We start from the raw sequence: 25197 nt of genomic DNA, 5'->3' as shown, positions 1-25197 counted from the left end.
ACAAAACCAATATTGGCATTCAAGATTAAACTGGGTTGGGGATTGTTAAGGCAGGAAAAACGCAGACGGGTACTACAACGGCTTTCAGATCGAGAGGCAGGCTGTGCTTTGCTTTGAAAGCGCAAAGCCTACTTGGAAAAAACAATAGGTTAATTAAAGCCACAGGTAGGAATGAAAAGTATAAACTGATAGAAAGAAGCATAAGTAGTATCTTGGTACCCTGTCAGGGCTGATTTCACATCCTTCCTGAAAATAGACACTATTCTTCAGATCTGACTCCAAAGTCGTGCACCGTTGCTGCGTGTGGCTGAACATCGGTCACAAACTGCCCCAGAGGTGGGTGCACTCAGGGCAGCTTTGTGACGAAAGGCCCTGTTGAAACGATTGCCTCCGACCCCACCCAGCAACACAGCTGACTTCAGCCACCCTGCAACTGAAAAAAGGAAGGTCAGATTCAACCAGGGCTTACAGCAGTTGTTGCTCTCTTGGCCCCAAAGTTGCACCCACTTCAATGAATTTGTCCCAGAGATCTCTAAAACCTGACCCGAGACATACAGGAGAGTCCAGAGCCCCCGTGTTCCTTTGCCTTGCCCAACTGCCTCCTGATCATTTCGCTGGAGCTATAGAGCCTAGCAGACCTTGTTTGGCCAACAAGCGGACAATGACAGTTTCACAAGACCATTGGCAAACAAACCGAGGACTGAAAGCTCACCGCTTGCCTCCCACTACACCTGATTTTCAAGCCTACCAACACATCCTCGGGCCAAGCCATGCACTGCTCGGAAAGACAGCTCCAGCGAAGAGGCAGAATGTCCCTTTGGGAGAAACTGCGACATCCCTCGAAAAACAGCGGCATGGGTTTGGGTGGCGTGTTTTTCGGAGGCAACGTCTGTCCGCTGCTGCTTCCTGGGCCTGGAATTCAGACCTGCAGCTCATTCAAGTAACTAACCATGCTGCAGTCAGGGCATCCCCATTCACGTGGCTTACACAAGCCAAATCCCCTCCCAGCCCAGCTCCACTGAGGGTCACGGCAGTTGCTGTATTTCCCCCTCTGGTGAATCTGGACTGGCAGCAGATGCTACCAACATCATGAGATTTGCCTCTGCACATAGGGGGTCCCTCTCAGTGCCAGCCTGCTGCAGTGGGAATACAGCCCGAAGGCCTCTTGTTTGCTGGGAGGAAGAATGTCACTAAAATTAACTCCCAAATCAAATAGTATTTGGCCAGAATCTGCCTCTATTGTAGTCATCGGTCCAATCTGTTTCTGGTGCAATTCCACTGCATTACACACCCAGGGTGAATCTGGCCCAGTGGATGTGTACTTTGATGGGAGCAGCAGCGAGCTCGCAGTGCCTAAAACCATCTGAGCAAAGAACCTGTTAGAGGCTGAGTTCCCAATAACGAGCGCCACTGGACAGCCCCACACAGAAGGCATCTCAGCCTATGCAAGACTCCATGGAACCAGCAAGGAGGTAGAAATCAGTTGCAAAATTTTACCCATCATTGAAACCAAATTTCACAGGGAACAGTGAAAAGCTGAAACCAATCTGTGCAACCCGAGCTCCACCACAAAAACGTGAGGGTGCAAACTGCACTCTTCATTTGTGGTCTGTGGTGCGATGCCCAGACCTGAAACATGGCTCCTTTCCATGTGGACAGGCTGAAATGAATGGCAACTAGCTCCAGGGACTTGAGGAGCGTGCAGAGGTCAAGTCATTTGCAAAAGCAACACAGAAATGCATGTGCAAAGCTTTTTTTAAATTTAGATTTTTTTTTTTGCACTTGAGCGATAGAGAGGCAGCCGAACTTTTATCTTGAAAAGGGGCTTTTGGGGGGTAAGCCGCTTTGCTTGCTCTTTAATTTAGAAATAATCAGAAATTTCCAGTCTACTCTTCCCTGCTTTTGCTGGAAGACCTCACGGATTTGCACAGACACCCTGCGCACTGCTAGGGAACCAGCTGGAAACAAGATTCTGAAACCTTTAACCAGATTTCTCTTTTCCAGAATGTGAATTAGTCTTTCAAGATGAACAGGAGACAGCGGTCCCTGCAAAAGAGCCCCACCCTGGAACTCAGTTCTGAAGAGTCTGACTAAAAACCCCTTCCCCGCTCACTTTGGAGCTTTCCCTCTCCGAGAGCCTCATCCTCTCGCTAGTTCCCTGACCACAGACTCTTCCAGAGAAGATGAGACCTGAAGTTCTGATCTAAGGCAAACACGCACCTGAATCAAATGAAGGCGTTTACCCCTGCCAGACCCTTTGTCACCACCATAAAGGGTGTTTTCACTTTGCTGGCCACCTTCAAGGGCAGATAGAAAGAATCCGCTTTTTCTCCCATGCTCTACGCTGCTAGACATTCCCGTGCTGACACTCCTAGAGGGACCATATTTCTCCAAGTAAACACAAAATGGCCCCGCACTCACCATGGCTGCTCTGCCTCCGCCACCCAGGACCAGAGTCGTCCTCCCGAGCTCCATGCCGCCTGGGGACCCAGATGCAAAGCACAGCGCTGAGCACCTGCAGCCAATGTCTCCAATGCAACAGGCAGTGCTGCCTTCAGCTGACCCCAGGCAGAGGGGCAGCTGCCGCCCTGGCTATGCCCAGCTCTGGTGAAAAGCCGGGACAGACCCGCAGAAGGGGAGCGCCTGGGCCCAAACAGGATGTGTGGTCACTCTGCTCCGGATGCTCACCTGAAGCAGGTGCATCAGGAACCCCAGGAAATGTACTTCTCTCTTCCAGAGCCAACAGCGGAGACTACTTCAGATGGGCGTTAGGGGCAGAGCTCCCACTAATAAGCCACCCAGAGGTGGAATAAATTTTGTTATGTGCACTGAGGCATGCACGGCTGTGCACCACCAAGAGAAACACATGGTGAATGACTACGGCGCTCTGCTAATCCACTGGGCAGCATCTGAATCTCTCCTGGGTGGCCACGCACGCACACAGGTTACAGGGACGCTGGTGAGGGGCCACAGGACAATTCTCTCCCCCCCCATGGTGCTCGCTGGTCATGGGCTGTCAGCTTTTATTCAGCTGATAATTGCTGGTGAACCAGAAGCCAACAGAACTGCGCGGTGGGGAGTGGGACCTGCAGTCTGGATATTACGAGCTGCAAGCAGACGAACCAGTGGCGGATGCCTGCATTCCCATCTCTTTGTTTGCCGCTATCACATCCCACACCAGCTACGCCCATGCTGGGCTTTGCCCAGGGACATCTTTGCCCAGGCTTCTTAGAACCAATCTGTCTGCAGCCATCTCTCCCCAGGGCCCTTCAACCACATCAGCTGACGACCAGAATCGTCCCATCCAAGGCTGCAGCCAGCCCTGCAGAGCCAGCGCTCCGTTGTGCAGGCCTCTACCCCATGCACACCTGTCTAGCAGCCCTGCCCATCGGGCCTTCTCAGCAGGGCACCAGTAGAGTCACCGGCCTCCACTTCTCTCCCTCTTGGTGTCACAGGTATACACTGCGGGGCCTCCAAAATCTCAGACCTCCTAAAAACCCCCTTCTGCCAAAACATACAGCAAGCAAACCTGGAAAGCAATCGGATGTGCCCAGATTGTACCCAAGGGAGGATACGAATTATCTGCATTGTGGTGGCACCTTAGGGCCCTGAGCTGGGATCAAAGCTCCCGGCGCTAGGTGCTGTACGTTTCTGTAACCCTGCTCCAACTCTCCACTTCAGCTGGTTTCCCCTGCATTGTTGTATCTAATTTCTAGACTGTCTGCTCTTCCCTCGAAGCAGCTGTTACCATTTGGGGCCCTGTCAAAAATCAGCTCAACAACCAGCACTTACAACATGAGGAACCAGCCAAGCTTTCCAGTCCCTGTTCAAAAGACCCAACAGAGAAATCCAGGGGTAACAGAAGACCCCAGAGATTCAGCGCCAAGAAGGGGATCTCTGGGAAGCCGGAGGCAGAGAAAGGCTTTGCTTTCTCTGACAGACTTAGCAGCTCAGCTGGGGAATAACGGATCCCACACGAGTACAGCAGTGATACAGGTTTGTGTCAAGCATCTCTGCTAAATGAAACACAAACAGACTCCAGGGGTTTTCTCCAGCAGTCCTCTTGCAGGCAGACAGCCCACTGCCCCAGCAGGGTTACACAGGGTCAGTGAAAGCTAAGTTTGGCCCACTTCTGTCAGAGCCCTGCAAGAACTACCCCCGTGCCTGCCCTAATTCAGCACCTCAGTCCAGCGTGAGCAGGAAGGGTTCTCCCAGGCACCAGCGGCACCTCTTGCTCGACTGCACAGCAAAGGCTGGACTGTGCTCTTGGGCCCTGCCCGCGCCCACTCTGGGTGGGCACCTCCCAGGATAGGCTGGGTCATGGGAATGTGTCACAGCTGGGCTCGAAAGGGGAGCGTGACCTCTCCCTCCCCCTCCCCCTCCCCGGAGTGGGGCAGGCAAGCCTAGGTGCAAATGCTTACGCAGCCTCTCTGTTACCGAGGAGCTCTCCAACCTCGCCCTCCAGCGCCCAACAGACACAAGCAAGGACAGGCCCAGTCTAGCAGCCAGGCCTGCGCGGGGGAAGGGAAAAAAGCTATCGCCCTTGCCTGCTACAACGTTAGGGACTACACAGGAACTCGGGGAGGTGACCACCAGGGATCAATTCACCCATGACGCTGGCCAGTCAATTTCTTGCCGTTAATAGCGTCTTCCCGGGATAAGAACAGAATCAGGCCCCTGCATAACCTTGGGCACATCACCTAACCCTGCTGCGCCTTAGCCGCCCATCTCAAAAATGGGGCTTACGACACTCCCCCAGCTTTGGAGGCGACGGAAGAGATGGCTCTATTAAATGTAAAGGGCATCTCGTAACACGGCCAAGAATTTCCACTCCCTGACTTTTCCCCATGCTGCGAGCACCGCCACCGCCCCCATCACCGCAGACTCCCAACGGCTCGGACAGCTGACAGCTGAGCTCTCAAAGCAGCCTGAGTGGCAGCGGCTCACAAATCACAAGGCGTGTGAGGCAGATTTCACAACCAAGCTAATCTTGCCAGGCATCAGGCCCGAAAGCCTGCAGCAGAAGCGAAAGCGAAACTCTCTGATGGGATCCAGACAATTCTCACCTAGTCCTGAAAGCCGTAAAGGTTAGTTGTCAATATGTAAGGCACCCAGGCCAAGCCTGGCCAAGTTTCACTTTCAGAACAGCGTCAAACTGATTTCCCTGGAGGCAGGATCAGATGCAGGCCGAGGTTCAATAAAGGTTTAAACATTAATGCTGTCCTCCTCTGTTAAGGAAATAAAACAATTCAAGTGCACCTTCCATTTACTGTAATCAAGTAATAAAACATGCACACAAAGGGCTCATTTGCTTATTTCCAAAGTCCCTTTCTGCCACAGCCAGAACCTGCTTTCAACTCCATAGTTTGGCTGGGTTCAGACCAGGTCGAAAGTGGAAACACGATGAATAGCTCTGCACAAGAGAAGTAAGCTATGGAGCGCCCTGGAACAAACTTTTATGATTTGAAGCGGATTCAGCTTGGTTTTTGAGAAAACCACGATGCAAGTAAAAACAGCAGGCTAGGTTGAGGCCGTCTGGCTAGCCCACCCTAAACATGTAGAGAAGAAGAAGCAGCATAACAGAAGTAAATGCAGAGCTCCTTTCTAGCCCCAGAGGTTAACTAGTCCAGTGTTTCTAGGTCTGTTTGATATCAATGGTCAGACAGTTTCGGAAGGTTGTGAGTTCTCACTGGCCAGGGGCTGAGAAACATTGTTTTAGTCCATCCCGCTGCACATAAGCCTAGATCACCCTGAGAGATGTTTGTCTATCGTATTATTAAAGACCTCCGATAACGAGGATTCCCCACTCTCCACGGGTCACCTGTTCCATACCCCCCTTGCGGAGTGCTGTCTGTAACAAATGCATAAGGGAGTAACTGCAGCTTCCTGTACAGGGGAATTCCGCCCTGCGCCTTACAGACATATAGGCCCCAAGAAGCAAAAGCCACTTCCTCTAATCAGACTTGCTGGCTCCTCATGTGGGGAAAAATTGGACCCTTGCTCACAAAACGAGACACAGAGCTCTAAAACCAAAGTTAGGGACGCATCAGGCCAGACCAGCTCAGGACCATGCCCCTTCGCAGGTGTCTGATTCGTCTCGTGAACGCCCGAGTTCCACCTCGCTTAAAAACAACTTGCTCACAAAAAAAATCAGACAACAGTACACAAGCCTCCCAGCACACGGTGACTGAAAACCTGCTTCCTCTCTCATATTTACCATGTAAGCTATAAAATAAACCAACTGAAATCAATTCTGTACTTACGCTACAGTGTACGGAACACAGAGGAGCACAAACGAGTCATTGTCCGTACGAATTTTCAGTTTGTACTCATTTCACAGGGGCTTTTTATAAGAGCCTAAGAACGGCCACTCTGGATCAGACCCAAAGGTCCCGCCAGCCCTGTAACCTGTCTTCTGATGGCGGCCAGTGCCAGGCTCCCCAGAGGAAATGAACGGAACAGGGACTCATCAAGTGATCCATCCCCCGTCACCCATTTCCAGCTTCTGGAAAACAGGGGTTACGGACACCATTCCTACCCATCCTGGCTAATGGCCACAAACGGACCGATCCTCCACGAATCTCTCTCGATCTTTTTTGAACCCTGTTAGTCTTGGCCTTCACAACATCCTACAACCAGGCGTCCCACAGGCCGTCTGTGAGCTGCGTGAAGATTTAACGTCCTTTGGGCTCCTTTTAAAACCTGCCACCGCTGAATTTCATTTGGTGGCCCCTCGTCCTTGTGTTATGGGAAAGAGTAAACAACCCTTCTTCGTTCACTCTCCCACGCCAGTCACGATTTTAAGGAGCCGGTGGTAAAAACAGGCAAATATCCAGGTGATGTTCCCCCTCGCAGACCTCGGCGTGTCCTGCTATGAGCTGGGATGGTAGGAATGGGGACCCTAGCATCTGGCTGTCAGAAGCTGAGATGCCCTAGTTTAAGCTTCCCCCAGCCCTGGGCCACCCTTCCTGGGTAAAGCAGAGCAGCGTCTTGCTGCTGAACAATGCACGAGGCAAGGAAGAGACCTGGCCAGCAGCAAACCGGGGAGGGATGTAAGAGACTGTGTGGAGAGGCCATCTGGGAGCCCGCAGGCTGCTTACCTTGGGGGGATCAAACAGCTCCAAGACGTACTCCTCGCCGTCCGCCGTCCCCGCCTTCCGCAGAACCAACCGGCAGCGCTGCCAGCACGTCCCGCTGTCCAGGGTGGCGTCATCTACCACGCCGTACTTTAAGAGGCCCTCCTTGCACACCTGGTGGGCCTGATCGCGGGCCAGCGTCCACGGCAGGATCTTTTTGGCCAGTCCAGGCTTGAAGGGAGACTCGGGCGCCTCCCCTTCCCCCTCGCTAGGCAGGGCCTCAGAGGACCTCCTGTGGAAGAGCTTGCGCCAGCTCCTCCGCAGGTGGGTGAGGGAGAAGTGTCTCCTGGCAGCTAGAGGAGAGGCCGCCCCCCTCAGCTCCTCAGAGCTCCACGACTTGTGCAGGCCCCAGGGGTTAGTGTCGGCCGCTCGGTCGGCCTCAGAGCGGGCGGTCAGCTCTGCCTCCACCTTGGCCGCCACTGTACCTGAAGTGGCGTCCGCAAGCCTCTTGCTGGTCTCCCTGTAGTCCCGCACTTTGCTGAAGGGCAGGACCCTGAACTGGTTCATGGCGAAGCCTTCCTTCACCTCGTGGCAGAAGTACTGCTGGAAGAGGTCTGTGAACTGCACTGAGAAGTTCTCGGCCGCCAGGAGGTCATGGTGGGGGTTCTCGGTGGCAAACAGCAGGTACTTCCTGGCGAGCTCCTTGGCCGTGGTGATGGCGTGCAGCTCGCAGAACTCATTCCAGCCCTGGGGAAGCCCAGGAGTGCTTGCTGGGATAGTCTGGCCATTCATTGCCGTGACTGGAGCGATGCAGGTGCACTGTGGAGACAAGGGAGAAAGGCCGCGTGAGGGGCTCTCTAAGGGGAGGCGGAGGCTCTGTTGGCTTGACGGGCCAGCAGAGGGCAGTTCAGTGACAGAGATGACCTAGACCTTACCAACACAGGGACTTTCAACACTAGTCCACTGCACCAGAGCAAACCCCTCGTGCGCCCACACCTGACCCCCTTGCACTGCAATTTCCACCGTTTCAAGTCGCAGGAGTGTGCGCTCGAGCGGCAGTACGGCAGAGCACTGGAGTCTCTGGAAGCACAGGCTCAAGTTATCCAGGACCCTGCAGGTCACTGGTGGGGGGGCCTTGTATCACATCTGTTCTCCATCCACATGACAGACCCTCCCATGTGACACGCTGCCTTTCACACCAGAGGCAGCTGCGTTTCAGTGACACAGGGCCAGACCCTGAGGTCCTCATTCAGGGCCCACTTCCGATCTCACTCGCAACGGTTCTGTGCTGACGGAACTACACGGACAACCATTTACACCAGCGTGAGAGGAACTGGGAGATTTCAGACAAGCTCTTGTTAATTTGGTGTGAGATTTCCCAAAGTACTTAGATGCACAGAAGCTGCTGGCATCAGTGTAAAGAAGGGCTTGAATCTGCTCTTACCCTCCCTGAGATGAGCAACACCTAGGAGTTAAACTGGGAATTAAGCTGGGGCAAAACCAGCCAGGCCATTTGCCCAGTTTTATCTCGGGCTTTGTCCCCGAAAACCAGACCTGCTACATTGCGCTGAAAGGTCTGGAAACACTGTAACAACCGATATTCTGAGGATGCAGAGGGTGAAAGGAGAACCGGGCCCCCGAAACAGGAATGGTAAAAGCCATCAGAAGTAAGGACAGGTGGCAGTCCCTACTGCAGGCATTTCTGGCCCCTGTTGAAGCACGGGACGGGACAGAACTGAGTACCACCCTGCCAGTCCTGCTGGAATATTTACTGGGCGCCTTCCCCTTCCGACAAAAGTTCCAGTGAATATTTATCTGCGTATGCAGCCGCCTGCCTTGGGGGCGAGGGAGGGAAAAAGAAATCAACCTTGAAAATATAAGGGGGTAAAAATTCCAGAGCGGCCCAAGACAGGGACGTAAACTCCCGTTTTATTAGGTAACTGGTTAAACATTGTTTAATCAGTTAACCGAATAAGGTGGGGTGCAGCCCTGGCTGGGCTGGAGAGCCCCTGCCAACCGCGGGCCCACAGCCTAGGAGGGCTGCTCCAGGATACTGGAGCATCCTCTGCCTGCAACAAGCCCTGCAGGGTTGGAGTAAGCCCCCGGCCCCACTGGTCCACAGAAACCAGCAAGCCTCATCTGCTCACAGTGAGGCTTACGGGTTATCCATTAACAGCCCTAGTGCATAGTGCTTGTGTGCCCCCGGCAGCTTCTGACACAGGAATGCTTTGGGCAGGACTGCGGTGCTGCTGATCTCAGGACGTTAGGGAGACGCGTCGGGTGAGAGAGGAAGAAGAGGGCTGTGTAGCTCAAAAGCCAGTCTATTCCACCCCCAGCAGATGCAATGACAGATCACACCTTGGGAGGCAGGCCTGTCCTCGCCTGCAGACAGCCCGCCAACCTTAAACAAATCCTCACCAGCAACTATAGACCACACCACAGTAACTCTAACCCTGGAACCAGCCCTGGCAACAAACCTTGCTGCCAACTCTGCCCACATATCTACACCAGCGATATCATCACAGGACCTAACATCAACCACACCATCAGGGGCTCCTTTACCTGCACATCTACTAATATTATATATGCCATCATGTGCCAGCAATGCCCCACTGCCATTTACATTGGCCAAACTGGACAGTCTCTACGTAAAAGAATAAATGGACACAAATCAAACATCAGGAATGGTAATGTATAGAAGCCTGTGGGAGAACACTTCAATCTCCCTGGACACTCGGTAGCAGATTTAAGGGTGACAGTCCTAAAACAAAGAAATTTCAAAAATCAAATGGAGAGAGAAATCTCTGAGCTGCAATTTATTTGCCCATTTGACTCCATTAACCAAGGATTAAAGAGACTGGGAGTGGTTCGCCCCTTACAAAAGCAGCTTCTCTCGGTGTTGACATCTCCACATTAGACTCTCACAGGCTACGTCTACACGTGCCCCAAACTTCGAAATGGCCATGCAAATGGCCATTTCGAAGTTTGGGGCACGTGTAGACACGGCCACAATGGGCCATATCTCCCTGTCTTACCTGACTTTTTTCCTCTTCCGATACATACTACTACCAATGGGCCTTTGCCACCCTGACTGAACAGACCTTGTCAGCTCTGGCTCTCCCTTTTACTGGGACCCCACTCTTTAAATACCCCTCTGAAAAGCCCACCCCCAGTCATGCATCTGACTTACGCTCCAAAATATCTGTTAGTCTATAAGGTGCCACAAGACTTCTTGTTGTTCTCAAAGCTACAGACTAACACAGCTACCCCACTGATACATCTCCCCCTCCTTCTCTCTCAAAGGGAAGCTTTGCTTTTTCAGATCCCAGGAGCAAGGCGAAGACGACTGGAAATCAGGATTCCTGCGTTTGATCTGGGTGGGTCACGTAGAAGCCCAGGGCCTCAGTTTCCCCACCTGAAAGATGCAGCAACAATGACTCCCCCCGCCAAGGATTGCTACAAAGCTAAATTAGAGCTTTCCCAAGCACATGGAGCATTACAGGGCTCCCTGTTCCCATGGCTGCTTTTGACTCCTTTCTGCGCCTCTCTCCCTTCACACATGCTGAGGATACCCCTGAGGGCAAAGGGTTTCATTTCACCCACACGTAACAGCCAGGTGGGTGCCTCATTTTAGTTTGAGATGTTCATTCTTAGGAGACTGGGCCCACAAAGGCGGTGGGGTGGGGAGGGGAGAACTTTCTGCAGAAGCTCAGGGTGAAGAACACATACCTGCCTTATTTATGCCCCCTAAAGGGGTGTGAAACAAAGAAGTGATTACACGGGTGCACAACTAAACGCACGAGGCCTAGCCCTCCCAGCCAACCCCAGGACAGAACAAACTTCCGATGCCCCCGGGCTCTCCGTGGACAGACAGGTTTTCCTGCAGACACAGCTGTCAAAGACAAGCTCCCACTGACATGCCTCTGCCCTTCTAAGCATATTACCTAGAAAGCCAGCAATGCTGCCAGCTCAGCTAAGTGAGACAGATTCACCCGTGCAATGGCTCTAAATGGCGTGCTCACGACCCAGCAGTAGGAATCTGATCGGCAGAGGATTACAGGCATGCAGGACTGAGCTGAATCACCCAGAGCTTACCCCCAGCGGCTTTTCTGGTACAGGGTGTTTATTTAAACAATCACGTTGCTGCTTGCAAGCCTAATGCTCACACGCGCGGGCCTGCCAGCCGTGGGTGGATGGGAAGCGATGCAGAAAGGAGTCTCAGCTGGGATTTTCCCCAAAGGGGACCCAGACAGCAGGACCCTTGGGGGTCTCTGGATATCGGGACTAACTCCCACACAAACAGTAGGGTCTGCAGCTATTATTTTGCCAAGCCAAATCCAGGCAGCTTGAACGTGCGCCAATATTCGAAGCAGAACAGCAGCATCCCAGCCCAGGCAGAACCAGCACCTTCGTACTCCTAAATCACTTGCAGCCCCCGAGCGCTCTCCCTCTGCGGTTTCTGGGACCCAAGATGATTTGCACACACAGAGAGAGGATGTGGTGCTGGAGAAACGCCCAGCCCTTAATGCGGGAGCGAACAGGTCTGATAAATGTGACACCCAGTTCAACTCAAACGCCCTCGCCTGCTGCTGTATGTTATCCCAAAAGCCCAAGGCCAGACGCCAACGCCCACAGGCAGGCCTCGTGATCTGGGATGTCATTTCAGTAACACAGAGCAATGGTGCTGGGACGGCTTTCTTTCTTCCCAGCTTCAGCGTGGCTGCCACCTTGGGAGCCCAGCAGGATGACAGCCTTTCCCCAGCAATCTCTTAGCCACGCTCTCGAGGGAGCCGTGGCTTCCTACTAACCAGTGTTCCCATAAGCCGAGAGCTTGGGCGGCCGCCCTGGAGATACTCAGCTGCCGCCCAGGAGGTTAGCAGAGAGCCCACAACCGCCTGCGTGTGTTTCTCCTGGTGGTTCACATCCTTGGTGCCTGTAACAAAATTTATTCTGCCCCAGGGTGGGAAAAATTAGAGAGAACCCTGTGCCTAACCCACCTTCATTTGCTTCTCGCTAAGCCCACAGGACACCTTCATCTCCCAAGTGCTCTCTCTTTGGGGCCAGCCATCACTGAAGAAGTCCATAATAATAATGGCCTCAGATGGCTGGCTCAAACCGCAGGGCTCACAGGAAGAGGGACCGTGAAAACCTGGCTCCCAGGGCTTACTCCCCTCTCATCTACACCAGCGTCAAACTAGAATCAGTCCAGGGATGCTGTGAAAATGGCTAATGCCAGACTAGCATCAGGCCCTTCAAGCACCCATGGAGTCACAGCATCCAACTGCAGTGGCAAAGGGTGAGTGTTGGCTTTACGCAGCCCAGGCAGCAGTTGAAGGCGGAGCTGGATTTAGTTCTGGCACATGCATCACGTGGTTTGTTACCCCAGGCCTCTTCCACGCTCATACCGAATTCAGTGTGACTACTCATGGAGAAAGGTGCTACTCAACATGAGAAAGAGCAGCATCGCTGGGTCCTCAATTCCAGCAACAGGGCACTGATTGTGTCCGACAACACACGAGTGAGCACATTGAGGGCAGCAGGATTTTATGGGTGTCTGTAAGAACAGATGTTGCTTCAGAGAAGCTCTACTGTAAGTAACTGTGAGCCTGAAAGAACCCAGCTTGACCCTCCGATCTCACCAGGAGACTGCAGGGCTGGCCATGAAGACAGGGCACCCTTACACTCAACAGATTTGCTCTGGAGACTTTGGAAAACAAACCCTACACAACCTCGTGCCTCTGACAAAGCAGTCCTTCTACAGACTTTCCCGAGCCAACTCACCCTTTAAACACTGGCCCACTCATATCCAGTCCGCCCCAGATGCGTGAAGCCCAGAGAATAAACTCCCCTAGCTGTTACTCCATGGTACAGACTGTAGGATTTGACCTTGAGTTTACAGACACAGGCACTCCATGCTCCCCCTACCTCATCCTAACCCACCACCTTCTCCTTTCTGGTTCTACACAGCCCATTTATTCCTGTACCTTTTGTTTGTCTGAAGCATTTATCGGAGTCGTACATTCTGTTCAAACAGGAAACGTCCTTTGCCCGCACTTAGCTAATATCCTGCCACTCCACGCACATGTTGCTTAGTATTCATCGGGCAACCACTTGATGATGACCTGTTCTGTTCATTCTCTCTGGGGCATCTGGCACTGGCCGCTGTCAGAAGACAGGACGCTGCGCTAGACGGACCTTTGGTCTGACCCAGTGGGGCCGTTCTTAGGTTCTAAGCCTCCCCCGATGAAGGCCGATAGACAGGGGGCATTGTTTGAGAAGCACTTTTTAAAGGGGACTGGCTACATTGTCCTAGAAAATCCAGTGCGTTCAATAACTCAGATGGAAAGAGCCAGGAGACATGGCAGGTGTCAAAGCAGAGAAGGCGTCACTCCTTGTTTACATCCAGCGTCCCCTGGCACGATAAACACAGAACCTGATCAAAACTGGACCAGTATCTGTGCAGACCCGCTGCACTCCTCACTGCGTCTTTCGCACGTTCCAGGCCCCGGGGAGAGATCGTATCTGCCGAGAGCCATTCGAGCCTTGCCCAAGATTCTCAGAATAACATGGCGAGTTTGGAAATAACCGGAATTGACGGGACATGCAATGCCACGGGAAGAAACAGCTCGGGAGCCAGAAGCAGGCGATGTTGAGACGTGCTTCGTTGAGACTATCCCAGCTATTCACCCCCTTTTGGGCCCCTGAGTTTCTCCTTCTATCAGCTCGGCCAGCCTGCGAATGACTCAGCACCCTGGTTTCCTCCCGCAGACAGCACACCAGCGTTCAACCCATGGAATTTCAATGGCTGGTGAAAGGCGGCAAGACAGCAGCACGGTTTAAGCGGCCTTCCCTCCAGGGGCAGAGCTCTTATCCCAGCTGCCCACACACGTCCACAAAGGTGGCGACGGGTCTCATTTCCCAGGCAAGAAAGCACGTCTAACCAATGGCGTCTCACAACACGCGCTGAACAAGCTCTAACGTGCCCCAGGCAACCCCTCCCCCCCATCACATTCACATACGTAACAGATGATCCCATCACACGCGCACCATCCTATGTAGAGACAGCGCAGTTCAGTTCAGTGGAGTCGCCTTCAACGCGTGGCTAAATCCTCCCCTCGCTCCCTTAATCTGCCAGCCAAACCGGTTTACGAGCTAGGTTCCTAACTTGCCCGAGTTCCCTGGTCCATGCAGACGTCCAGCGTCTGGCACTTGCCAATGAACTGCTGGGGGGCAGTAATGGTAAGCGGCTGAAAATACATCTCAGAATGCAGTGTAGTTTTCTAGCCAGGACTATACGCTCCCAGGGTTTCCTCTGGTTCAAATGGTGACAGACTCTATCACATAGCCGGAAGTGCTGATTGCACACACACATACAAATGTCTCCTGAATGACCTGGATGCTAAAGGATTTGCCCTGATTCGCCTATGCCGGCAATGAAATCTCACACTTGGCCTGTCAATAGCATTTGGTGTGATGAAAAACAAACAATGAGAATTCCTGGGGCACCTTACAGGCTAACAGATCAGCATCCATCTGACAAAGTGGGTCCTGGCCCACGAAAGCTTATGCTCCAAAAACGTTAGTTTGTAAGGTGCCATGGGACTTCTCATTGTGTTTGCAGATACAGACTAATTCGGCTACCCCTCTGATATTTGGTGTCATGATCGTTAATGAGCAATGACAGTAACAAAGAAATTGACAGACTACATCGGACCCACAGTCATTTGAATCCACTATCAAGGATGGGGGCCAGCACCCAGTGTCTCAAAGGATGTGCAAGAACCCCACAATTGGCCAACATGGGGTGATCTGCCTCATCCTTATCCCTACTACAGGTTGAACCTCTCTCATCCAGAACTCTCTCATCCAGCAACATCCGTAATCCGCCATAACGTTAGTTAGCCGGATGACCACTTCTCAGGGATGGGGCCAAGTTTCCCGTGGTCCAGTAAAGTTTGTTTCCAGCCACCAGCCCTGGCTCTCAGTGTTTGGCGCAGTTATTTACCTGTAACTTACCCCTAAATGTCTTCTAAGAGCCCAGTGAGCAGTAGAAGAGTAGGTAATGTGTTTAACAATATTGACTTCTCATGGTCTGGCAAATTCTCTCATCCAGCACTGGTCAGGCCCGAGGATGCCAGATGAGAAAGGTTCAACCTGTAGTTAGAGATTGGCTTAATACCCAACACGTGGGGTTTTCTATCCTTTTCAAGATCTTTGCATTAGCTGTTACAATTCCAGATATTCTTGCTGTTCATATAAATGACTGAGCTGGGCTCTGAACCCTGCAAAATTTCTGGTCTCGATCCCATCCTGTAACAATGAGTTCCACAGTCCAATTCTGTGCTGTATGCGAAAAGTACTTCCTTGGAATCAGTTGGAAAGATGAACTGTTTTTCTAGGATATTTCATTATAGTCCCTGAAACTGAAGGACGTCCATCTCTGTTTTGAGCCAAATTTCTTTTCAGACCCATTTTCCCAGCTTTGGTGCTATGAAGGGCCCTGCCCATGATCCGACCCCGAGAGGTCTACTTCCTTGGTGAAGCTGATGGAAACACCGATTAAATGCCAACATTCCATTGACCTTCTTTCGTGAGCACGGCCAGCTAAGTTGATTGCAGATATGCGATTCTAGCTACACAACTGCCATAGCTAGAATCTCGTATCTGCAACTGATTTACCAGCTTAGCGTACACCAAGCCAGAGCTCTTCACCTACAGATCTGGAGTCAAACACGACCTGGGTCAAAGAGCCAAAGTTACTATCTGGTGACTGGGGGGTCTGCTGGTCGTGAACAGAATGATCCCAGCCAAGCTCCGAAAGTAAAAGTCCTCCTCAGGATCTTTGTGGGTTCAGCTGAAGCCTGGACGTCACGGCCTCGGGTCCCGACCAGGGGTCAGCCCACGCCAGGAAATGGTGACTCCAGGCTTTGGCACGCCCAGACTAAATCAGATTATCATGCATCTCAGCATGAGCCTACTCCAGTGAGTATCCGGGGGGCAGCCGTAAGAGTCTGGATCCGCAAAAACAACGAGAAGTCTTGTTGCATGCATCTGACGAAGCCAGGTCTTTGCCCACGAAAGCTTATGCTCCAAAATATCTGCTGGTCTACTAGGTGTCGCAGGACTTCTCGTTGTTTATGTCCAATAAGGCTTCAGATGAATGTCAGAATGGCCACACTGGGTCAGACCAATGGTCCATCTAGCCTAGCGTCCTGTCTTCTGGCACAGGCTAATGCCAGCTGCTTCAGAGAGAACAAAGACAACAGGTAATCCATCCCTTGTAGTCCATGCCCAGCATCTGGCAAACCAGAGGCTAGAAATTTCAAAGCATGGTGTTGTATCTCTTCCCATCCTGGCTAATCGCCATTGACAGACCTCCTCTCCATGGGCGTATCTAATTCTTTGCTGAACCTCCTTATAATTTTGGTCTTCGCAACACTTCCTGGCAACAAGTTGCACAGCTTGAGTGTGCATTGTGCAAAGAACTATTCCCTTGTTTGCTCGCTTTAAATTTGCTGCCTGTTAATTTTGGGTGACTGTCGGTTCTTGAGTTACATGAAGGAGTAAATAACACGTTGTCCTTCACTCTGTTCACACCATTCTTGATTTAACAGATCTCCATCATATGCCCCATTGTCATCTCTCTTCCAAGCTGAAAAGTCCCCATTTTTTGATCGCTCCATATAAAACCTGTCCTATTTTCTTGGAGGGGAAGCTGGGTTAAGCGGTCCCTGCAAAAAAAACACACAAACAAGCAGTCCTATGGAAACTTAACGACTAACTGATTTATTTAGGCATAAACTTTCAGGCGTAAAAACCACTTTGCGGATGCGCATGGTAGAAATCAGAGGTAGGAGGTTAGATATACACATCTCCCTAATTCTGAGATTTCCACTCCATGCATCCGACAGAGTGATTTTTACCCAAGAAAGCTCACGTTCAAATAAATCGCAGCCTTTACCGTGGCACAGGACTCCCTGGTGTCTGTACTCTTAATTACCACTGGCCCTTCCCTGTGCCTTTTCCAATTCTAATACTGTAGATCTTTTTTGGGAGGGGGGGTGACTGGAACAGCTCTCACAGAGTTCAAGATGGGGGCGTTCCACGGATTTAGGCAGCACCCTTACGGTATTTTCTGTCTCTGTGGGATTCCCAACCCACTTTGCGCTGGTTGGAGCTGGCATTTCAAATCCCCCAGGGGCTGAAGGAGGGGGCTACCCTGTCCCCTGTCGTTTTGCGGGCTTGCTCCCACTCAACACAAAGACATCCACTCTACTCTGGACACAAGAGCACCACAGCCTCTGCTGAGCACTGAAAGATGATGGCAAACAGGAAAGGAAAACAGTTCGCCTGCCTGCATCTCCTAGAGACCAGGCTCAGGAAGGCTGACCCAAAGCACAGCCACACACACTGAACCCTGTGCCCTGTCAAGGATCCCCATCTAACGCTGCAATCCCGCATCTGTGTTGCGCCAACCCCTGTGTAAAGGGGTCCGACCTGCTCTGGAAGGGAGTCACCCAGCAAGGCTGCAGCCCCGAAAAGGACCATGTTCCAGTGAACAAATCCTCGAAGGGCAGCTAATGCTGCAGGACGGGCTGGCCAACCTGCGGCTCTTTGAGCCATTAAATGCGGCTCCTCCTCGGAGCCGCATGCCGGGATTGCCGCCCTCCCGCTCTGCGCACGCGCCCTGGCACTTGGTGGGAGAAGTGCGTTGTGGCAGCGAGGGGGGGGGGGGACCTCCAGCAAGTCACTGGCATGAAGGGGGGGCAGGGGTGCCTGGCACTGGGAGTGGGGAATTGGGTTATAGCGGTGGGAAGGGTCTGGTTCTGGAGGAAGGGAAGGAGATTGGGTTAGAACTGGGGGTGCCTGAAGCCATTCAGCACATATTCCATATCCATCAATCGATCGGATCTGATCTGATCTGTCTCTTTGCATTCTACCCACACGGCTCTTCGCCCCTACCCGGTTGGCCAGCCCTGCTGCAGGAGACATTAATAAAACACCTCCAAAATGCTTCAGCCCGATATCTGCCTTGGAGCCAGGCCCAGGGTGATCTGTGAAGGGGTGGTGGGAAGAGATCACTTTTTTATGCTGGCAAAAGCTGGTTGGTCTTCTCGGCGTTCGTGTTCCTAAGCCCGGTGCGGACTGCCCGGGAAACCAACCAGAGCAACTATTGCTCAGGACCATAACCAGGCAGGGGCACTGCACCTAGCACAGAGCTGGCAGGGAGAGCGCAAAAATGGAACAGGATCCGGCCCAGCACCAGCACTCCCAACAGAACAGGGCCCACTGGTGTCAGTCACTGTCCCAGAAGGATCAGGCCCAGCCCTGGAGAACTCAGTACCCTCCCACCCCCCAGAACCATGGGGGAAGCTAGCAGGCACAGGGAAGGAGAAGCAGGGGGCCAGGGATCAGATATCAGGACACAGCTGGAGTATGAGGGATAAACGCTAGGTGAGCTGCGGGGTGGGACTGGTGGCTCAGGCCCTGGATTGGAAGGCAGATATGGAGCACAGTGCCTAGCTGGTGGGATGCATGGGGAACAGACCCGGGGGGTAACAGACTGGGGTGGCAGATGGGATGGGGAACAGACCGGGATGGTGTGGGGGACGGCCTGGCTGGCGGGATGCACGGGGAACAGACCGGGGGTGGGGTGACGGGAAAGAGAACAGAGCGGGCAGGGAACAGACCAGGGTGGGCAAGCGGTTGGGACATCATAGCACTGTCAGTACTCCAGATTTTAAAAATGTGCACGTCTGTCTGTCTGTCTGTCCACGAGGCTGTTGATTCAAGAACTCTTCCCAAACAGTCTGAGCTAGGACCACCATGTTTGGTACACAGCCTTCTCTTATCCTAATGTAAAGCATGGTCAGAGGCTGGCTGTGCCAGGACAATGGGATGGGCCTGGAATGGGACTGTTTCCCTCCAGAGGGAAAGGGAGGGGCCTGAGAGCAGGGCCAGTTATTCTCCCCAATGACCACAGGTGGGCAGCACATGCAGGGGACACCAAGAGGGCAGCGTGACCACAGGGGAACGGCCGGACCCGCAGAGAGAGCAGCCAGCTGGGGTCAGAGCTCTGCATGTTGTAGGCCACCGGCCAGGGGTAAGTGGCCTACCTGCCCCAAAGCCTCCACCCAGACTTCAGCCCCAGACCACGGGAGGGGGAGAGCACAGCACCCTCCCGCAACCCGGGGGGCACCAATGGCAGAGCAGCGCAGCCCCAGCCAGGAGGAGCTGTCTGCTGGACTGTACAGCCACGGCTGTCCTCTGGGCTTTTCTCAGGGCCCCCCATGCCCTGCCCTGAGCTCCCTCCAGACCTCCAAACCACTTGCCCTGAGCCCCCTATCCCAAGCCCCCCCCCCAACCCCGACACCCTGGACCGGCTCTGGACCATGCCCAGTAACTCGACAGCAAACTTTGTTTTTGGCAGGGTGGGGGGCAGTCGGGAAGGTGTACAGGCAGTATCTGTGTTACATGGATGCTGCCTGCAATGGTAAATACTTTGAGAACAACAGTGCCATTGAGGGGGTCCCCAGAGCTGCACGATCAGGCCTGTCAAGGCGCTATCACAAAACAAGCCCACCCCATAAAGCCAGGCTACAGTCAAGGATATTGTTAAATGGAGCATGGCCCCACATGGGGTTTTCTAAGTGTCACCTTCTACCAAACCCAACTGGGCTTTTGTGTCATGACGGTGGAAGCGGTTACAGCAAAACAAAACGGAACAAGCCCCACACCCCAAAACTGAACAACCCCGGGGAGCATCTGCAGCAAAACCAAAAATGAAACTGCCTGCTCCGGTTCCACGCTTCAGACCACACGAAACATAAACCGTGAAAGTCAACTAGATTTTTAAAAAGATGGTTTCAATTTCAACACCATCGGAGGATCATAACACACGTGTGGAAACTAGCCTTTCCCAGAGACGTAGCTTTTCAGCTGACAGCCCCCCTCGAAGTTCAAGGCCTACTTAGTTTTAATTCTGTATATACTTACCCTCTTGCCCTGCTTACAACTTTTATTTCTCAAGCAACAGAACAGAAAGTTCCCACAACTCGATTCCCAGAATGAAATCACCATTTCTCTCCAGGATTATACGTATTAAAGGAATCATTACACGCAAGGTAGTTGCCTAGCTGAGAACCAGGGACTGGCTGCGTGCTAGGACAGACCTGATCACACATGAACCCTGCTTTGGAATCCCTCAACAATCAACTTTATTAAACGCAGTGCTGCAACCGGGGAAGCTGACATCCTCTCTGCCTGCAGAGTGCGTACAGTGTGGGCAGACACACCAAAACTGTGGTGCTACTCTGTAGCTTGACCCGAAGGGACCATCCATTAAGTCCACTGATTCAGACCTAATCCTCCCTAACAAGGCCATCACATGATCCCCAGGGGTGGGCAGCTTTCCCACCAGTGAAAGTGAGGTATGCTCTTCTCCCTGCATCTAATAACTGATGGTTACTTTCCACGTGTCTGATTTTCCCCTCCCCTCTCTCAGGAACTGGCACTCCGACTGATGCCTCGATTTTCCAAACCTAATCAGGCTTCTATTTCAAGCCAAGCGTAGTTAACATTTTGCAAAGTACTTGGAGGGTATAATGAAACATACACCAGGGTAAGCAATGCCCAAAATCTGGTTAGCACCAGGCCACTGACTTTGGTGGAGTTATTCCTGATTTACACCAGTCTGGGAAGAGATATCAAACCCACTCGTTGCTAGAGCAATATGGTAATACCTGGCCACAGTCTCATCTCACTTGGGGTGACACTGGCTTTTCAATAGTGTAACACGGCATTTTTTTCCCTGAAGGTCACTGGAGGAGTCTCACACACGATAGTATTTGCACACTTTTTAAAAACCTGCCAGTTTGATTTTGCAACTATAGAAAAAGCCAGCAGGTCTCCTACTGATCGACAGGCTACTGCCACCATCCCAGGCTGTGACCTGCTCACGAACTGACCTTTGCAAGCCTTCCTTACGCTTTGCTTAAATCCCAAACAGCTTGCTGCCAGCAATCCTGACAATAAACTGTGTGTTCCAATCACTGAGGCAAATTACAGTTATTGTAAGGCCTGGGAGAAAGAAAATCCACAAAAATAATGATGTAACACACCATTGGGGGTATTATGACACGTCCAAACTCAGCGCATTTTTTCCAGGGTGTCTCATTCTGAGTGGACAAGGGTTGTGTGAAGTACGTCCAGGAGTTTTCTTCTGCTCATCTCTACAGAGCCAAACATATGGAAAAGCCCAACAGTCAAGAAAAAAATGGAAAACCTTGATGGGCGCATGTAACAGCCAAGCATGATGAGCGCATGACCCACCGAACATCAGTGCACAGGTGTCCTTAACGACAAAAGAATGCCCCCTTGCAACAAGCGAAGGTAAACTATGATATGGTGAGCAAAGACAGTTGGAAGTCGCTGGGGGCAGCGAGGGGGGGAAGCTGCGCTTAATGAGTGGCTTGCTCTCCCTCACCCCCTCCACCCCAAACAACTTGGTTTTCATTTTTAAGTAACTTTTGAGAAAGCGGCTGGAACAACTACAAAAAGGGTCGCTCTTGGCCTTGTCTGTATCCAGAGTCACGATTCACCAAAAGTGTGATTTTTGCATCTCTTCTGTGAGGCCAGTACTAGCAACTTCTGCATCTAGACAACTCAGACGCAACAATATAAATATCAAGCCAACCTCATGCACTCCCGGGGCTCAAATCACACCATAATGGACTTCCACTGGCGTAACCCCAGCGTGGAGGTGGATGAGCAGGCGCTGCTGGAATGGCAATTAACAGAAGGGCTCAAAAAGCAAGTTCCCTGCTCAACCGTACGGCTTCTCACACCACTCCCTTGTCATGGCATTTATTGACTTAGCTCTTTTCACGTGCAGTCACACTGGGCATGGATTTTACCCTTACTCTCTATAGGCTTGTAGCAGCAAACCTGATCCGCTGAACACAACAGGCTATTTAAGCAGCTTACTGTTTGTCTTATGCCCACGCACTGAGTGGGATTTGTGTCAATGTAGTGATCCTCCGAGGTTTTTCCACAACAGAACGAGGAGAGCGCACAGCGCAAGGCTTTGAGGAAATCACCAGTTTTTACTCTCATTAGCACCAGGAAAAGCCACGGTGGCTCCCGTTATAAGCACATCTCCCTGAAACAATTGGGTTTGACAGAACTAAGCCTCCAGCTTTAAAAAAAAAAAAAAAAAGGTGGGGGAAGGGGGCACCTTCAGCCCTTTTATAAACAGGCGAGAAACTGTACCAGGCAGAAATGCCAACTTGTGGAAGTTCCCCAGAAAAGTTTTAGCAGAATAAAGAAGTAACTTATGAGAAAAGATCAGAGTCTGAGTTGCTGGCAAGAAGCTAAAGGCGAACACCCCCCGCCCTTGATTCCACAGGCCCTTTAGGCAACCACACAACCTGCTGGAAAGACTCCAGCTGCATCCCAGGTGCCCGAGAAATAGGCTGCTGCCACAGGTTGGTGGGTCTTTCCTGGGCCACTTGGTCAGGGACCTTACTGCAAAGGAGAGTCCCCAGGCCGCCTTGACTCACTTGGGACCACCGCCCCCCGCCCCCTCCGGGGCTTCCTGGAGGACGGGAGCATCTCCCCCCGCCCCAGTCCAACCACCTCCCCCCGGCAGAGGCAGACCCCTAGCGCCCGAGCCGGACGCCTTGGCTGGCTGGCCGGCCGGCCGGGCGGGGGAAGCAGCCCGGGGCAGAGCGCTGGGAGAGGGGGGAGCAGCCGAGGTCGGGGCAGGCCCCGGGGTGAGTGCCGGGAGCGTCCCCGGCCGGCCGGCCTGAGGCGGCGGCTCCCCAGGGCGCTCTCCCGCGCCCCGGCTGCAGCCGCTGGAAAGAGGGTCCGGCCCGCGGGGGCGCCCCAGGGACAGCGCCCCGGCGCCGGGTCCCCCACCCCGGCCGGAGCCCCGCTTGGAGGGGAGCGCTGGGGGCCTCCGTCCTGCAGCCCGGGGCCTTAGCATGCAGCACAGCCGGGAACTGCGGCTACTTTCACTTTCCCGGCTGCAGGGCCCAGCCGCCCGCCTGGGGAGGGCGGCCCGGCCAGGCGAGCCCCGCACCTGCCCCTGCCCCGGCCCCGGCCCGGCGCGCACGTGGCGCTGCAGCCTGGGGACAGCGGGCCCCTTCCCTGCCGCGCTGAGCCGGGCCCAGCGAAGCCGCCACCCCCCAGGGGCGGCCCCGCGGCGGGCTCCGGGCAGAGGGGGCCGTACCTGCCGGAGAAGCCGTCCCTGCGGTGCTCGCCCATGGTGCTGTCCGCGGCGCCAGGTGCCGCTGCCTCCGGCCGGGCTCGGCGGCTCCCCCCCGCCGCGGCACCCCGGCCCGGGCGCTGCAGGTCCCGCGCGGCCCCTTCCCCGGCTGTTCGGCGGCGAGCGGCGGCGCTGGGAGGCGGGCGCGGGGGAGGGGCGAGGCGGGCGGCCAGCTGGCCCCAGGCGGCCCCGGCCCTGCCCGATCCAGGCGGCTGCACCGGGCTGCAGCGTCGCGCCTCTGCCGGCCGCCCACGTGCGCAGCGCCGAGCTCCCCGGGAGATCAGCCCGCCCCCGCGAGCCTCTCCGCCCGGCCGCTTGTTCGCAGCCCTGCGTTTCCACGGCACCTTTCGGACCAATCGGGAGCGGGTGGCCGGCCGCAGGCGATACCGAAAGCAGCCGGCCGCGCCGGTACCGCCCGCTGGGGGGAACCGGACCGGACGCACTGCGGGCAGCGGCCCTTGGCCTCGGCGGGTTTTGTAGCGAGCAAACAAAATTAACCTGCCCCGAGCCCGCCGCCGCCTCCTCCCCTGCAGCAGGCGGCTCCGGCGCAGTTGCCCCGCGGCGGCGCCCTCTAGGGGCGCCTTTGGCTCAGCCCTGCGGCGGGGCGGGGGGAATCCCGCTGGGGGTGGCCGAGGGTGGTGCTGACTTGAATTCGTTCATCGGGGCTCCAGGCCGGGAGTCCGCCGCAAGAAGAGCCCGAGGGAAGGCTTGGATCGCGGGCTTCGCTTGCTCCGGAGCGGCTCCGGCGTCAAAGCGCCGTGTAAACGCCCCACTGGCCAGGGGAGGGGGTCGTGAGTGCCCGTGGGCCGAGCCCTCGGAGGGAGCCCCGGTCCATCACAGCTTCCCCGCAGCCTCCTGCGCCAGGGCGGTTTGCACAAAGGGGGACTCTGTTTCTTAAAAGCCTGTCCCATCCTGCCGCTCATTGGCTCTGCTGAGCTACAGCACAAGGGACTCTGCCCGGCTTCCAGCCAGGCTGTTCACGTGCTGGGGACTTGGCGAGACCTTTGTTTTCTTGGGGGCTTTTTTTTGTTGTAATCCTGCCACTCTTGGTAAACGCTGCCTCCCCCTCTGCGAGACAGAAGCCGAGGGGATGTATCCAAAGCGAGCCCAGGGGAGAGCGTTGCCTCAGTTTCCCCATAGCGTGGTTCAACAGGGGGGTCTGGGTGTAAGAGGCAGTCCCCAGGCCTTTCTCTGGGAGCAGGCCAGCCCTGCAGAGTAGGGATGGGCTCACCCCAGCTTCTGTGTTTGCTCCCTTAGAAGCCCATTAGAGACGGTCTCTGGAATCATGTAATCACGGTGCCACGACTGGCCCTGGGACACGCTACCTACCCACTAATTCTTTTCCACCCAAAGGTGGAATAAATTTTGTTCTGTGCTGCCCAGGGTAGGTGGTTGTGTGTACTCTGCTAACCAGCTGGGTGGCACCTGAATCGCCTCTGGGTGGCCGTCCAGGTGTTCAGCGTCCAGGGAAGGCTGCTACCGAGCCCACTGAAATGAGGGAATGATATTTGTTCGCTGCTCGAGGCTGTAGAGTGAAACTTGGTTGCTCTGCGCTGTTACTCCTGGCCCATTCACAACACCCCCTGGCGCTGGTGTGTGCAGGAGTTCCAGGGTAGGCCCTGTCTTTGGGATTTTACACTCATCTCTAGACCACGAAGAAGTGAAAATGCTGGGGCGGAGGTGGGGTGGGATTCCTTTGTCTAGAGCTCAGCTGCACATGGTGGCTGGCACCCTCCCTGCCCAAGCAGCATGAAGCACAAAAGACTCTGAAGGTTCCTTTAAAAATTGCCTGGGTAAAAAACACTCATTCACCTAGCACCCTACAGGTGATGACAGCTAACACAGCTATCTAGT

General features: G+C 53.9%; 1 protein-coding gene across 2 annotated transcripts in view; it reads right to left on the bottom strand.

Annotated features, from left to right (window-relative positions):
- Positions 1-23703, bottom strand: part of SH2B3 (SH2B adaptor protein 3) — a 96064-nt gene extending 72361 nt beyond the window's left edge. The window contains exons 1-2 of one of the 2 annotated variants that reach the window (XM_075012936.1): positions 23308-23703; positions 7101-7895 (exon numbers count right to left, since the gene is read on the bottom strand). In XM_075012936.1, coding sequence (XP_074869037.1) covers positions 7101-7868 — 768 coding nt within the window. In that variant the 5' untranslated portion in view covers positions 7869-7895; positions 23308-23703. Of the gene's footprint in view, positions 1-7100; positions 7896-13060; positions 13724-23307 lie in introns of those variants that run through there. The other variant, XM_075012935.1, reaches the window with a different exon arrangement.
- Positions 23704-25197: the final 1494 nt, after the last annotated feature.

Source organism: Carettochelys insculpta, chromosome 18 (genome assembly GCF_033958435.1).
Source record: "Carettochelys insculpta isolate YL-2023 chromosome 18, ASM3395843v1, whole genome shotgun sequence".
Lineage (NCBI taxonomy): Eukaryota > Metazoa > Chordata > Testudines > Carettochelyidae > Carettochelys > Carettochelys insculpta.
Note: the sequence above shows the minus strand (reverse complement) of the source record. Positions and strands in the feature narration are given on the sequence as shown.